Source organism: Podarcis raffonei, chromosome 1 (genome assembly GCF_027172205.1).
Source record: "Podarcis raffonei isolate rPodRaf1 chromosome 1, rPodRaf1.pri, whole genome shotgun sequence".
In the NCBI taxonomy this organism is placed as follows: Eukaryota; Metazoa; Chordata; class Lepidosauria; order Squamata; family Lacertidae; genus Podarcis; species Podarcis raffonei.
Window position 1 is genome coordinate 126,341,657 of NC_070602.1, and position 15,306 is coordinate 126,356,962.

Sequence of the window (15,306 nt, forward strand, 5' to 3'; positions counted from 1 at the left end):
GAACACTGCTTTCTAACAGAGGTAATGCAGATATATACTCAAGCAATGACAAGATTGAAATATAGGAACACCATTAAGAATGCTTGAGCCAGACATTATGAAGGATGGTAAAATGAAGACTTCACCAGCTCTCACCAGATCACCCTTCTCTTCCACCAGCTATATTTCATTGTGTGCTTGCTCTTGGACATAGCAAAATAAGGCTATTATGTGTTTGCCTTAGGCCTGCTTCTCATGTTAAATGTGTGAGTTTATTCTCACAACTCTTCCTGAAAAGACAGGCTGAGAGACACAACTAGCGCTAGAGAGAAAAGGCTTGAGAACTGCAGAGCAACTGCTGTTCAGCAAGTCTTTCTTCTGAGTAGCATCATTCCATATTACCTCTACAGTGGTACCTCAGGTTACATACGCTTCAGGTTACATACGCTTCAGGTTACAGACTCCGCTAACCCAGAAATATTACCTCAGGTTAAGAACTTTACTTCAGGATGAGAACAGAAATTGTGCTCCGGCGGCACGGCAGCAGCAGGAGGCCCCATTAGCTAAAGTGGTGTTTCAGGTTAAGAACAGTTTCAGGTTAAGAACGGACCTCCAGAACGAATTAAGTACGTAACCAGAGGCACCACTGTACTTGTATTCCTAGCCAGACGCGTAACTTCCATTTGAATGCAGGCCCATGTTTGACATGTATCATGAGAAATAGCCCTTGCTATTGTTCATAGGAACAAAGTAAGCAGAATGAAGTTCTTTGAGCTTTATCTCCAGCTCACTGTTTGTATAAACTTCCTTCAGGTAATGACGCTGGGAAACATTCCAGAGTTACTAAGGAGCACCTTCGTATTCTATTATGTCTAAAGGAATATTTGATATCTCACATTTCATAACCAAAGCTTGGAAATCACTCCATCCCTAATTTTGCAGAGCTGAAATATCACCCTGGCTTCCTTGCATGAAACAAAATGGCCAATTTATTCTATTAATATGAGTGCATTTCAAATCATGATTAGGCAAAAAAAAAAGTTAGTGGAATGTTCATCAGAAGTCCCATTGAGATCTATCCAAAAAAATTCTGATTGTTTAATATTTCATCAACTTAATTTAATAGGTAAATTAATTATTTATCATTCCCACTATGCTGAGGAATCCATTATTCATCCATGCCAATAAAAGATTAGGTTCATGTCTGTGCTTTCTTCTGCTGGTAAAATCTGTATTACATAGTTGGAACAGCACAGTTTATTAGAAGCTGCCACTAAAGCAACAGTATGGTACAAAGAAGCATTAAAACTAATGTGTTATGCATTCTCTCTATCCACCAAGATCTTCAGAATGATAAAACCAGTGCTTTTTTTCTGGGGGGACACGGGGTACGCATACCTCTAAACATTTTGTGAATCTAAGTTTGTCCTCATTGAGGGGCAGTATTTCAATATGAGTAGGAAAATGAGAGTACCCCTAAACATTTTTTAAAGAAAAAAAGCACTGGATAAAACTCTGATCAAAGATGCCAAAATAAATAAGGAAAAGGGCTAACAATGTAACTTCATGACAGAGCGTTTACTAGATCTCCCCACACAAACACACACACACAGCTTGGATTTATTAGAAATATCACTACTTCAAGAGTTTAAACTTGGATAAATGAACTCAAATAAAACACTGGCATTGTGAGGATTTTAATACTTCTGATATCCGGTAGAGGGCAATCTAGTGTGGTCTTTTCTCTTTCTCTTTTTAAATGTGTTAAAAAAATAATTTCAGGCTATTGAAATATATGCCATTGCCAGACAGCGATGGTCTTCTTTCACAGCCTGCCATTCTCATCGCCAGTCTCCTTTTCTTCTATTGCCTCCAGGCACCGTTTGGACTTGGCATCCAAAATCCCGGTTCTGCTGAGTCCACATGACAAACAAGCCAGTTGGACCTGCTTCATGTTCTCTATGGCTTCGTTCTTGGCGTTCTTCAGTAGATCACCTTGTCCCTACGAATACACAACAAGCACACAGAAAGAAGATGAGTCGAGAATAATGCAAGTCCATAAAAAGATAAAGAAGGGCTGTCTTTCCTCTCTCTCTCTCTCTCTCTCTCTCTCTCTCTCTCTTTCTTTCTTTCTTTCTCACACACACAAACACATACACTTTGTCACAGCATAACATGCACAGACAACAGACAGAATGATAGTGGATGCAGCTGGTCTCTCCGATTTAATACATTATGAGCTGTTAGCAATTCAAGTGAGTTATTAACGCCTCTTTAACCCATCTCCTGACACTAGAGAAAATGGCCAAAATCCAACTAGCAAAAAGGTGCCTTAAATCCTATTGAAAGTAACAGTTCTTTATCATGTACACCCATGCTCTGGACTGATGAAGTTGACTCCTGTCTGGACAATGCTGCTGAGAGCAAATGCTTAAGGGGGGAAAAGCACCTTTGGAGAACCTAAGAATCAAACCAGAGTAGACATTTGTTAATCAGCTGAAACACTGAGCCAGCATCAGAATGAACATTTACATCCTCTATTCTTGTTAATGTTTTAGTTGTAATAGAATCCATGGTATAATTATTCAATAGTTTTATATAAAATCAAGAGTGGATCCCAAAATAATCAGATTCCCCCCCCCCAACATTTCAACTAAAGGGCTTACTAGGGTGGGGGGTTAGCAAACTCCAGAAAAGCTGTAATGAACATATTTTCCCTGTTCCATTCTGTTTTTAGTCTGTAGGCTCACTTTGTCCTGCATTCCTAATTCCCCTTGCCTTCTAGTTCAGCTTGCAAAGTTTCCAAAATTAATTTTGGAATTGGCACATACAGTTTACTGTAGTACGGGTTACTGGAGCGCACCAAGGAATAAACACATTAATAAACTAAATCACAGTGCAAAACTAAAAAAACCCCAATCCATGCAATAATGCAATCACATCAGAAAGGTTCACCATCAACCACCCCAAACCTCCACACAGAGAAAGCACATGTAAGTGCTTTGGTGGTGATGTAAAGGGCCTCAGATGGGGTCCCTTCACACAACTGCTTGATGTATATCCAGTGGGGGTAACTCTGCTACATTCAGCACATGAAGGAGAAGGTCTTGTGAACCAGAAATAATTAATTTCCGTGCTGTGATTATTTAAACAATGAATATGTGCACTGGTGCATGTCAGCAATCTTATAAGGCAGGAAAATGCAAACCAAACTATGGCAAACTGCGCATGCACAGCCATCTGAACTTAAGTCTGGAACTCAAAACCAGATCCCAGCACTTTGACAGAGTTCCGCCAGCTTTTAGATTCGATTTTTGACATTTGCTGGACAGATCATGAGAGTAATGATGCTGCTTTGGAGACAAGACCAGGTCACCAGGAACCACAAAATTGTGTGAGAAATGCACATGGGGAGGAAGCATCCCTACAGAAAAGCTCCTCTTTGGGGACATTTTAGAAGAGCACTGCAGCCACCGAGGATCAAAGGCATGCAGGTCCTTAAAAACACTAGCCATAAAAATAGAATGGAGAAATCTGTCAAGCACAACTCCCACCGACGTAACTGTAAGCTTCGCGTTCTAGCTGAAGGGCAGAAGAGAACAAATCAAATAAATGAAGGTTAGGGCTTACACCTTTCCAGGAAACACAGGATTGCTTCCAAAAACTGAAGCTCCATGCCCACAGAAAACTCCATGCCCACACCTGCATAGCCAGTGATGTGGAGCAAGCAAGGAAGCAGCACAATGCAATGATGCCAGTATTCACATAGCCTAGAAATTTCAGCCCATCACCACATTCTCTGCAAAGGATAGAACCGGAACACAAGAGAGGAAATATCCTGTTGCTACTGTGCATCTGTGCACTGTGACCACCATATTTCTTACAATCATTACAATTCACCTTTTTCTCCCCACAGAGAATGATCCCAGCGTGGTGTAGAATATGAACCTGCAAAGGACCAAAGGGAACAATCTCAAGAAGCATGAGAAATACATTTTTGCCACATTCAGTGCAAAGCTGTAGACATCTGCCATCACTCAGCTCATGCACAATCCCCCCCCCCCCTAGCAAATTTTGGCACTTGGTGAGAACCTGTTGTGACTCAATGATGCAAAGAATGACACATGCCATGTGATTCTGCATTCACCCCATTACTCCAGTCCTGGCAAACAAGTTGAGAGAGACAATGGTAGCTGGCAAGGTTCAGAACCAGTAAACAATGCTTGGGAACAATAGCAACTAGATATACCAGCGTGAGCTAAGATTGCATCACAAACTGATAACGTCCGGGGTCATTCAGTCATTCTGCTAAACAACTTAGTGATACAAAGGAGCCCCTGTTCAACAGGATGACTCTAGTGTGATTTCAGTGCCCATCCAGCCCTTTATGCCAGACTTCTTTTAAATATCATCACAGCATTAATTGGTCAACTGCTTCACGACTCCTACAAAGAGAGCATGTAGGAGTGAGCACAAAACCTATAGGTAGCTTATAACACAGTGTAACTGCACACAGTGTTTCCGTTCCATCCATGTACACTAAATACATGGACATGAAGTGAAAATACTCATGTAAGAGACAATCAGACATTATGATCTGCAGATCTGCTTCAGTTATGGAGAAAGTGCAGATAAGCATATGTGAATATGTGTATGTGTGTGGATGGATGGAGAGATAGAGGTAGAGGTAGAGATATAGGTAAGATAGTCTCTAGGATGGATAGAATCCAAATCTTTCATTGAGACCCAGGAGCAGGAATGAAAGTTGTAAGGGCCACTCATCTTGCATTCGTTATTGTTGTATTGAATTATCATCCCAGAAAATCACCCTACGATTTCCTGTTTTGAAGCTGCCAGCAACAGATTGTATCACTGGATTACCTGGGGATCATGCAATAAACTAACTGGCAATCATAAATGTTTGTGAATCATTGATATACTCCCATGTTGATCAAAGCTAAATACCATGGGTAGACAGATGGATTGGCATTGCATCATTGATGAAATGCAGTGATTTCTTGTCAACTGATGGCTCTAACAAGACTGTTCTCAGAGTTCAGTCATGACAGAGGGATGTAAAGCAATTCAGTTTGAGCACTAAAAAAATATCAGGGCTATACTGTTCACCACAAATCTAAAACATATAATCCTTCACATTGCCGTTACATAGATTTTCTTCTATTTAAGTCACTTGCTCTTAGAGTGGCATGTATAGAATTTTTGAAGGAAATTTGGCAAGCGTTTTCCTGCTTAAGTTAATATTGCTTTGTAGTCTGTTTTCTACAGATTTGGCCTGGGGGTGGGAGAAAAACTGGATTCAGCTCACATTCATAAATCTACCTAATTTGCACTTTATAAAACAGTTTGTGAACTGAAGGACAGCCATTCTTCAAAAGTTGCACTTCTCCAAACTTTGCAATGCAGTTCTCCAGCCAAGTGGTGCGTACACCTTACCTTAGCATACACATCATCATCATCATCATCATCATCATCATTATTATTATTATTATTACCTACCGCTTCAGCTATTAAAAAATAAAACATCAAGAACATAAGAAGAGCCATGCTAGATCAGACAGATGGCTGCGTGAATCCTGCAAGCATTCTCCTCTCCTGCTATTTCCAACAACTGGTATTCAGAGGTATACTGACTCATTCAGTGGAGGCAGAACATTACCCTCAAGAATAGTAGCCATAAAGGTAAAGGTAAAGGGACCCCTGACCATTAGGTCCAGTCGCGGCCGACTCTGGGGTTGCGGCGCTCATCTCGCTTTATTGGCCGAGGGAGCCGGCGTACAGCTTCCGGGTCATGTGGCCAGCAGGACTAAGCCGCTTCTGGCGAACCAGAGCAGCGCACGGAAATGCCGTTTACCTTCCCACCGGAGCGGTACCTATTTATCTACTTGCACTATGACGTGCTTTCGAACTGCTAGGTTGGCAGGAGCAGGGACCGAACAACGGGCGCTCACACCGTCGTGGGGATTCGAACCACCAACCTTCTGATCTGCAAGTCCTGGGCTCTGTGGTTTAACCCACAGCGCCACCCGTGTCCCTATCCTCTGTAAATAAGCCATCCAAGTTGGTGGGAATCTTGTGAGAGATGCCTCTTGTGAGAGCAAATGCCATAGTTCAGCTATGCACTGTGTGAAGAAGCACTTTTTTGGTCTGTCCTAAATCCTCCAACATCCTGCTTTTAGTTTTATGCGTTTTAATTTTAGGAGAAAGAAAAACATTCCCCAATTCAAATTGCAATGACCATGTATATTGCAATTTGATATGTACATCCCCACTCCCCAATTTTCATTAAAGTTTCATTAAAGTTTTGTTGGCCTTTGAGGAAAATACACACACACACACACACACACACACACACACACCTGCTTCATGTGAGCAAGGTGAGAAAGCAAATAATGGTTCTGAGTAACATCTCACAAGAAAATGAATGACAAACATAGGTCTCTTGTGGCATTACTGTTCTACTTCTGCAAGGGATAATTTCCGCGGACATGCTCTTGTTGAGAAGCCATCTGTTTGCTTTGAGAAAATTGGTTGTGAATATAATCTACTTAAAAGGGGGAGGTGCCAGCAAAATTATGTCAACACCTTAACAAAACCAAATACTAGAAAGAATGTGGGGTTAGTTCCAAAAATCTGGTTAAACCAAAATAACCCCTGGAACTAAGTCACTGCAATAACCTGAGAGCACAGAACCATTTTCTTGGCGCACACACACACACACACACACACACACACACACAAAGAACTCATTATTTCTGTCAGACAAAGAAAAATCACATTCCTCTATCCTAGCCTTCGAAGGCTCCTGCTTCTTTAGCTGTTGATGTTATCATAGAGTCCAGAAATAAGTATCAAACCATAAGAAAAGGTTAAAGACAGTGTCTGGTAGGATGATACAGTAGGATGTTTAATGCTGTATTGTGTTTTTATTATTCGATTGGGAGCCGCCCAGAGTGGCTGGGGAAACCCAGCCAGATGGGTGGGGTATATATAATAAATTATTATTATATTATTATTATTATTTTAATAATATAGTAAAGGGCTTCTATAAAAGGTGGGAACATTTGGCAAACACCATTGCCTTCAACAAAATGCACTCCCCCTTTCATCAATTTTTCAAGAAGGCCATCTTCCCAACAGTTATCTCCAGAGGGAACATCCTCCAACACACATTTAGGTTGGTGGGCGATACCTAATCAGGTACTGTAGGTCAAAGTAACTGGACTTCACTAGCAGCTTCTCCATGGTTCCAGTCCAGAAGGCTCAGCAAACATCCATACCTCATTTTATTTCAGCACCATTTTGGTTTGAAAACTAAACCTCCTAGTCACAGCGACATCATTGCACAGCCAATCCTATTGGGTTACATGACGACAAAACTGAGGGGAAACGTGATCACTGTAGTCAAATCTGATTGGGTGGAGGATGATGTCACTGTTACTAGGAAGAAGGAGGGCTATTTTTTCAAAGAAGAAGATATTGAAGTCACCGCCATCTATAAATGTAAGCAACATGGTTTTGCTGAGGGCATCTGGTGAGCTATGGCCCCGCTAAGGGCTGAAAAGCAGAAATGAAACACGTGCCTTCATTCTACTATGTGATCATGAGAGCACCAGGGTACCACACAAATCACACAGGTTGGTTTCACCTGCATTGAGGGCACATCTGATGTGCAGTTGACTCACGGATCTGTGCTTCTGCAGGCACAGAATGACAATCAGCCTCTTACATATGCACATTTGTGGGGATATGTAAAGCTAGGGATAGAAGAGGAATCACGGGTGATATTTCTGAGCCCATCACCGATGATTACTTCAGTTGAGATACTGTTCAGGAGGCTGCGTTTGGCATTTATTTGCTCCCTGGTGAGCGACTGCTTTGCCTAATGATGACTCATGCTCTTCCAGACTTTCCTTCAAGGAACTTGCCAAAGCAACCATCTGCATATATAGGAAGCACACCACAAAGGAGTACCAGATAGAGTTGCTAGTAATGTTTGTTTCAATGAACATTAAGGGCCCTGGATTATTCTCCAGCTCAGATTACCATCTAAATCAGAATTCTTGGTTTACCCCCAACTCATTCAGCCTCCCTCCCCCACCAATTTCCCACCAACCCCTTTTAAAACACTTTTTCCTGACCACCAGCCTGGCAGCAATAAGACGGATGCTCCAGGCACTACGAGAGATAAGGAAGGCGGTACTGAAGTAGCCCTGGGGAAATCACTTTCCCACGGACCCCTGTAACCTTTTGTCCTGGCACACTGGTGTAGCATGCCAGGTGCCGGGAAGGAATAGGAGGGAGAGACCTCATTTTCTTTGCCTCCCAATGGCTGGAGTGCCACTGGCGGCTCTGTCACTGGATTGACCAGTAGGTAGTGTTAAAGTGTCGGAGAACAAGGTGCTTGGGTCGAGGATTCTGCTTTGACTCAGAAATCAGTCTAGCTATTTCATTTGGGAAAAGTAACTTGGCTGATTTCCAAGCCAAAGCTTACGCAACCTGAGGGTGGTTCACCCATCACAGTAGCAAAGACAGTAAGTTATGTATTCAGAACTGGGAAGTAAGAAAATGGAGCAACAGCAGTATAAAGTTATTCCTTTTAAGGCCTTAGAAGTAAAATCTAGGATGCATGTCAGCTGGAAATCTGAAGGCATGCTTTCATAATCTCTGTATGGAAGGTTCACAATAAATGAGTAACTAGAAACATTTTACAAAGATCATATACCGTACATGAAGGGACTTAGCTAATGTATGGTAGGTGCAATGATATATTAAATATTGTTTTTAAATATTGTTTTTAAACTAAGGATTAAACTCCACAAATCTGGAATGGAGTCCCTAAAATGGTTGCCAAGCTGGTGCCAAGCATATTGCTCTGCTTTCTTTTGGACCATATCAACAAGGTTTGAGTGGGGTGTTTTGTCACCTGGACAGCCCAGGCCCTCCATACACGCTGCCGAGGCTTGTGCCCCAGGGAGGTCACTTTGGTGATGCTAATGCAGTTGTTGAAGCTACCAGCATGAGTTTGACTAAACTGCGGGAGGCAGTGGAAGACAGAAGTGCCTGGCGTGCTCTGGTCTGGTCCATGGGGTCACGAAGAGTCGGACACGACTAAATGACTAAACAACAACAATGCAGTTGTTTGACTTCACCCCCGGAGGCACACTCCATTGACTCTCAAGACAAACAGATGCCAACAACAACAACAATGTTGTTTTTATATACCCCCCCAAAAAATTCCCATGCCTTAGCCATGATAACTACCGTATTTTTTGCTCTATAGGATGCACTTTTTCCCTTCTAAAAAGTAAGGGGAAATGTGTGTGCATCTTATGGAGCGAATGCAGGCTGCGCGGCTAAGCCCAAAGCCAGAACAGGGAGACGGAGCACTGTGCAGCGCTCCGTCTCGCTGTTCTAACTTGGGGTTAGCTGCGCAAAGCCTCCACAGGGCAGCGGGGTGAAGGCGCCAGAACAGCGCTGCACTCCGTCTTGCTGTTCTAGCTTGGGGGTGGCCCAAGGGGGTGAAGGCACCCTGCTGCCCTGTGGAGGCTTCACAGGCTGTCCCCAAAGCCAGAACAGCAAGAGGCTATCCCAGAAGCCAGATCCCTCTTGCTGTTCTGGCTTCTGGGGTTCAGAATTTTTTTCTTCTTGTTTCTTCCCCCCAAACTTGGTGCGTCTTATCGTCCGGTGCGTCCTATAAAGCGAAAAATACGGTATTTCTAAAGATTTTTATTATCTGTAGCAGATTTGTATGCTTTTCAAAAGTGACAACAGGAGAAAAGAACAGAGACAGTGAAAGAGTAGGGGTTTAAGAGGGTTGCTTATATTTCAAGAACAGGTGAAATGAGTTGCCAGAGGCAGGGCTTATAGCACCCAACAGCTGGAATTAACAACCCCCACCCATTTTTCCATCCTTCCCATGTGAGATAGGACTCATTCATCAGTATCCCCTGTCAAAACAAAAGCAGGCTGTGAACAAGAGAGACAACACATGGGATTTAACCTGTGGGCCATCAGTGAGGGGCAACAGAGAAACCATTCAGATAATCAAGGAAAAGTCTTAGCAGCCATAGGCTAGAGGTCATTTCATAGCATCTGACTCCTTTAACAGCTTCCAGCCCACTGATCTGAGCCACAGGGGTTCTATTTGCATGTTTAAGACATGAACTCTGGCACTCAATGGGTGAAGTGAATTCCTGCTTAACTATTCTCCACACTGGAATATGTATTTACACAATTTTGATAAGTGCTTAGACAATAACTATTATGAAGCTGTCACAAAGCTAAAGGTACAAAACAGCTAGCAAGATGAAACCAACCTGTAATCTACATACATGTCAATTCCCCGTCAGATTTTATTTCCTTGACATTGAACATCTGAACATATTTGGAACTGCATCACAAGTAAAAGGCTTTTTTCCACAATTTCCTGAATCAATGGTTGCCACATGTAATTACATCTATACAGTCCTTAACATTGTTAAACATGGCAAAGACTTTCAGTGCCTAAACTTAAGCTTTCACTGAGAGTTGTATATTAAATAGCCCCTTCACTTTACTTAAAGTGCAAAATCAGACATCCTACAACAAAAGAATCTTAAACAAGTTAATTATGAGGCTTTATGCTTTCCTCAGTTCTGAAAGGCCTGGACTGTGGATTATGATTAAACAGGCCTATTAAAGCAGAGAAGATTAGTTTGGCTAATTCCATAATAGTCTGGAGAGAATTCGCTGTACTGCTAACTGGCTGTTTCAAGGCCCAAGGCAAAATCTGAGCAACTGAAGAGGCAGAGAGAGAGAGAGAGAGAGAGAGAGAGAGAGAGAGAGAGAGCAGTTGTCTTGCCTGCTGCAACACCTTCAGTTAATTAAGACATGGTGTATCTCAGCTTCTTTTTCCAGATGTTGGAAGAAGGCAGTCTAAAAACATCTGTACTAAACATGGGACTGAGCAACGGGAGCTCACCCTGTCACAGGGATTTGAACCACTGACCTTCTGATCGGCAAGCCCAAGAGACTCAGTGGTTTAGACCACAGAGCCACCCGCGTCCCTGAGGAAGATAACCACCTGTAAACTGAATATCTCAAAGTCACAGAGCAGCCAATGAAAGATACATCCCAAACGGGATATATGTATCACCAAGACAAAATTTTGGTCACAATTTTGGTAATGAAACAAACTAACAAAGCCAAATGACCAGATGCCTGATAGATGGTGAGGGTAAAATCAGAAATATAAGCCTGGAGAAGATCAGTCCTCAGCCCGTATGTTGTTTTTTTAAAAAATAGATAACTGAAATGGAAAGTTTTGGTATTAACATGTAGAAATCATCAAGCTGGACTAAAGGTTGCTCCAAAATGTTGGGAGAGCCTGCAGGAGCTCGTGGAATATGGTGCATAGAGCTGCATTAAATAATCAGCAAATATTGGATGCAACACCTTACATGAATAGAAGCATGTTCCATTAGTCCAAAGGTATCACTGGATAGATCCTTAGCTCCGTATCTTAAAAGTGGACAGTTAACCACCCAACCTCTACCTAGCTAATATTTAGCTTCTCCTAGTTTGACTTATTAGCCAAAATTCAGAGCAGCCATCAACAACAACCTCCTACCAATTTATTCTCACTTCAGAGTAATGTAAGATGGCTTGGATGACCACCAAAGATTTTGGACCTCAGTGATAAAAGCCAATTAAAACATCATGCTATATTATGCCACTGTGCTTTAAACAAAATTCTGTGCCAGAACCTATGGTGACTTCTTCGAGATCAGTGGTACAGTGCAAGATTCTTGTTTTGCTATGTTAATCAAGAGCCAGTGTGGTGTAGTGGTTAAGAGCCTCGTAATCTGGGGAACCGGGTTCGCGTCTCCGCTCCTCCACATGCCGCTGCTGGGTTACCTTGGGCCAGTCACACTTCTTTGAAGTCTCTCAGCCTCACTCACCTCACAGAGTGTTTGTTGTGGGGGAGGAAGGGAAAGGAGAATGTTAGCCGCTTTGAGACTCCTGAAGGGGAGTGAAAGGCGGGATATCAAATCCAAACTCTTCTCTTCTCTTCTTTTACAGCCAAAATGAGAACTGGCTTAAATGCAAATGATTTTTTTTCTATCACCTTGTTATGCAAGCTAAATTATTGTGTATTAGCCTGTCAAATGTAACTAGAAATGACAATCTGTACCTCAAAAATTGTGATATTGGAATATCTGTTTCTCAAGAAAAGTAGAAGTGAATTTGATGTCTACAATATGTCTTAATCCTCAGGATCTCCACTGGACTCAATAACTGAATCCCGCTGTGTTTCTAATATACCTAGTTCTTTCCTAGTTCATCATTACAACAACATAAAAAAGCTGATATCACCACATCAGCAAGGCACAAAACTTGCTTGCAGATTATTTTAGCTGAATACTGACAGAGGTTTTAAATGTGAAATGTGACCATAACAAGAACATATATTACACAGGTATCAGTGGGGTCTGCGAGATAATGATGTGGTACTTCTGTTTGGGATTCCAGGTGCTCCATGCGATTTCATCACACCTGTTCCTTTTGCCAATCCTGACGCTGCATTCAATGCCTACAATGTTTTTTTTGTACTTCTCCAAACCTCAGAGGAACTCTGAGTCTGCTGATACCTCCCCTCTTATCATGGATGGTGCCATTTTGGCTACACAAAGACAGCACTTAAAGCGTTGAGATCACTAACAGTAGCATATACAACATTCATCTAGAAGCTGGGATTGACCTCAACTCCTTGATGTTACCCAGATTCCCACAGGTGTAACATGCAAAACATAGGGGGGAAAGATGGTGTGAAATGCAAAGGAGTTTGTTTGTTTTGTCTGCCTCTCTTTTCTCATTCTGGAACAAACCTCGTCCCTTCTTCAATCTGGTACCACCAGATGTTTTGGCCATCAAGTCCCATCACCCCCAGGCAGTTGGGCTAGTAGGCATGTATAAAGGAAGTTGTAGTCCATAATAACCTGAAGGGCACCGGATTGAGAAAGGCTGCCTTAGACAGAAAGAGACTTGAAAGATGCCTGCTCTTGTGCCTGTATACACAACTTTCAAGGTTTTATCCATCCAATAATGTGAATCCAGAAACAACTACCTCCGTTCTCACCAGAGAATTGCACGGTGAACCTAAAGATGAGAATACGACAGCCTAGCCTGCGATTTTGCTCCAGCCCCTCCTGGGATCAGTGTGTTTGATGCTTCTCTGTTATGCACTCAGATGACTCTCTCACAGCACATCTGACGTAGGAGTTGTCACCTTTTTCCTATTGTTGTCTAAAAATAAATTGAAGCCTTCAGGGATTGCCTCTCTGTGAAGTTTGGGCAAGCAGCGCTTCTTTAAAAAGCAAAACAAAACAAAAAACTATTAGTAGAAGGAATGAACAGAGGCCTTACTGCTCTATGCTCTTCTTGACATTCTCTGGTTCACTTGACCTATTTAAAGCTAGCTGTAAGCTGTCAAGGATACAAATTCAAATGACTGGCGTTTTCTAGCATGTTTTTACTGTAAAGCCTCCTTTTTATCGAGAGCACTGTAATCCTTTGATCAGTTTAGCGACTCTGACAGCTCTGGTACAAATCCTCTTCATCACCTTCTACCTTAAGAGCTCATAAAAGCTGTCAGTCTCACCGTAGCTGGAGAAACAGCAGCAGTAAAACAGCTGCTCTTTGGTCTTGAGCCATCCAAATTCAATACAATATTACAAGGCTTTTGTTTTATCTGTGTAAACTAGAGCTCTCCCAATCCCTACCTGCCTCTCACATGCCACAGCTAAGCACCCCAAATGGTCAGGAAGCAATAAGAAGCAAACAAAAATAAAAGTTTTCTCCAGGATCAAGGCTCAAAGATGAAAAATTATCCCTGCACAGTGAAGATATAGGTTGGTATGGGCAGCAGGAAAGTTGTTTGATACCTGTGGAATCCAGGCAAATCTTGTAAGGTCCTGGCCAATTTGGTAATACACACTGCAGTATTACACTCTTTCCTCTTATGCTTTCTCCTTGTTGGGTAAACAGTTAGGAAGCTTTCCTTCTCTACACTTCTAAAGTGACTGCTATGACTTTGAAGTGACTACTCTGATATCTAACCCAATTACAGGGACATTTCCTTCTTGGCACAAAGCAATTCTCATGCAGCAAACAGCTCGACATACAGTTCTTGGGAGGTCAAGCATGGGAGATCTCTTCTGGTTGTAACAGTAAACATCAGGACACTCCTATGTTATGTTTCAAGATAGATTCAAGTGATTGTCAGGAGATGAAGTGTTGTGGTTGCATTATCTTCTTCTTCTTGTTGTTGTTGTTGTTTAGTTGTGTCCAACTCTTCGTGACCCCCTGGACCAGAGCACGCCAGGCACTCCTGCCTTCTACTGCCTCCTGCAGTTTGGTCAAATTCATGCTGGTAGCTTCAAGAACACTGCCCAACCATCCCGTCCTCTGTCATACCCTTCTCCTTGCACCCTCCATCTTTCCCAACATCAGGGTCTTTTCCAGGGAGTCTTCTCTTCTCATGAGGTGGCCAAAGTACTGGAGCCTCAGCTTCAGGATCTGTCCTTCCAGTGAGCACTCAGGGCTGATTTCCTTCAGAACGGATAGGTTTGATCTTCTTGCAGTCCATGGGACTCTCAAGAGTCTCCTCCAGCACCATAATTCAAAAGCATCAATACTTCAGCGATCAGCCTTCTTTATGATCTAGCTCTATGGCTTCACAAAGAGATGCCTGAGAGCACCTTGTTTTAGCCAGTAGAAAAGAGGCTGGACTAGACCAGTGATTTCGGGGGGGGGGTGGGGAGTCTAGAGCACATCAAGCAGTCAGTCATAGCAGTTTTGTGAACACAGTCCACTTTCATATCCAGGAAACCAAAGCCAAGTATATACAAACAGTAGAGTGGAGGCAGCAAAACTTCTACAGGACTGTACCACTTCAATTTTGTTGTGCACATAATTTTGTTTTACATGGGCATTATTCAGTCACCTGACAACTCAATTCCCATCTGCCAAATGTTCCTAATACAGTCCAGGAACATTCTGCCACCTTACCTACTTACCTACAACCTACCTACTACATTCACGTGAAATGATTTCCAGGCTGTCAAATGATTTCCGGAGAAAGTGTCCTTGCACAAAGAAGGAAGTCTCCCATCAATTTAACACAGTATAGTAGTATTGATTTTATTTAAACCCAAGATGTTTTTTTATTGGGGCAGCATGATGGCTCTTATTTTTAAGGCCTGCTCAGGAAGCCACGCCAGCATAAAAATACATTTGTTTATTCAGTACTGTTTATGTTAGCATGGG

The 15,306-nt window shown here is 42.3% G+C and overlaps 1 protein-coding gene across 2 annotated transcripts in view; it reads right to left on the reverse strand.

The window, feature by feature from the left end:
• Nucleotides 1-1,660: 1,660 nt before the first annotated feature.
• PLCL1 (phospholipase C like 1 (inactive)) overlaps nt 1,661-15,306 on the reverse strand; it is a 196,225-nt gene continuing 182,579 nt past the window's right edge. For both annotated transcript variants that reach the window (XM_053361477.1, XM_053361485.1), the window contains exon 6: nt 1,661-1,981. In XM_053361477.1, coding sequence (XP_053217452.1) covers nt 1,805-1,981 — 177 coding nt within the window. In that variant the 3' untranslated portion in view covers nt 1,661-1,804. The remainder of the gene's footprint in view (nt 1,982-15,306) is intronic.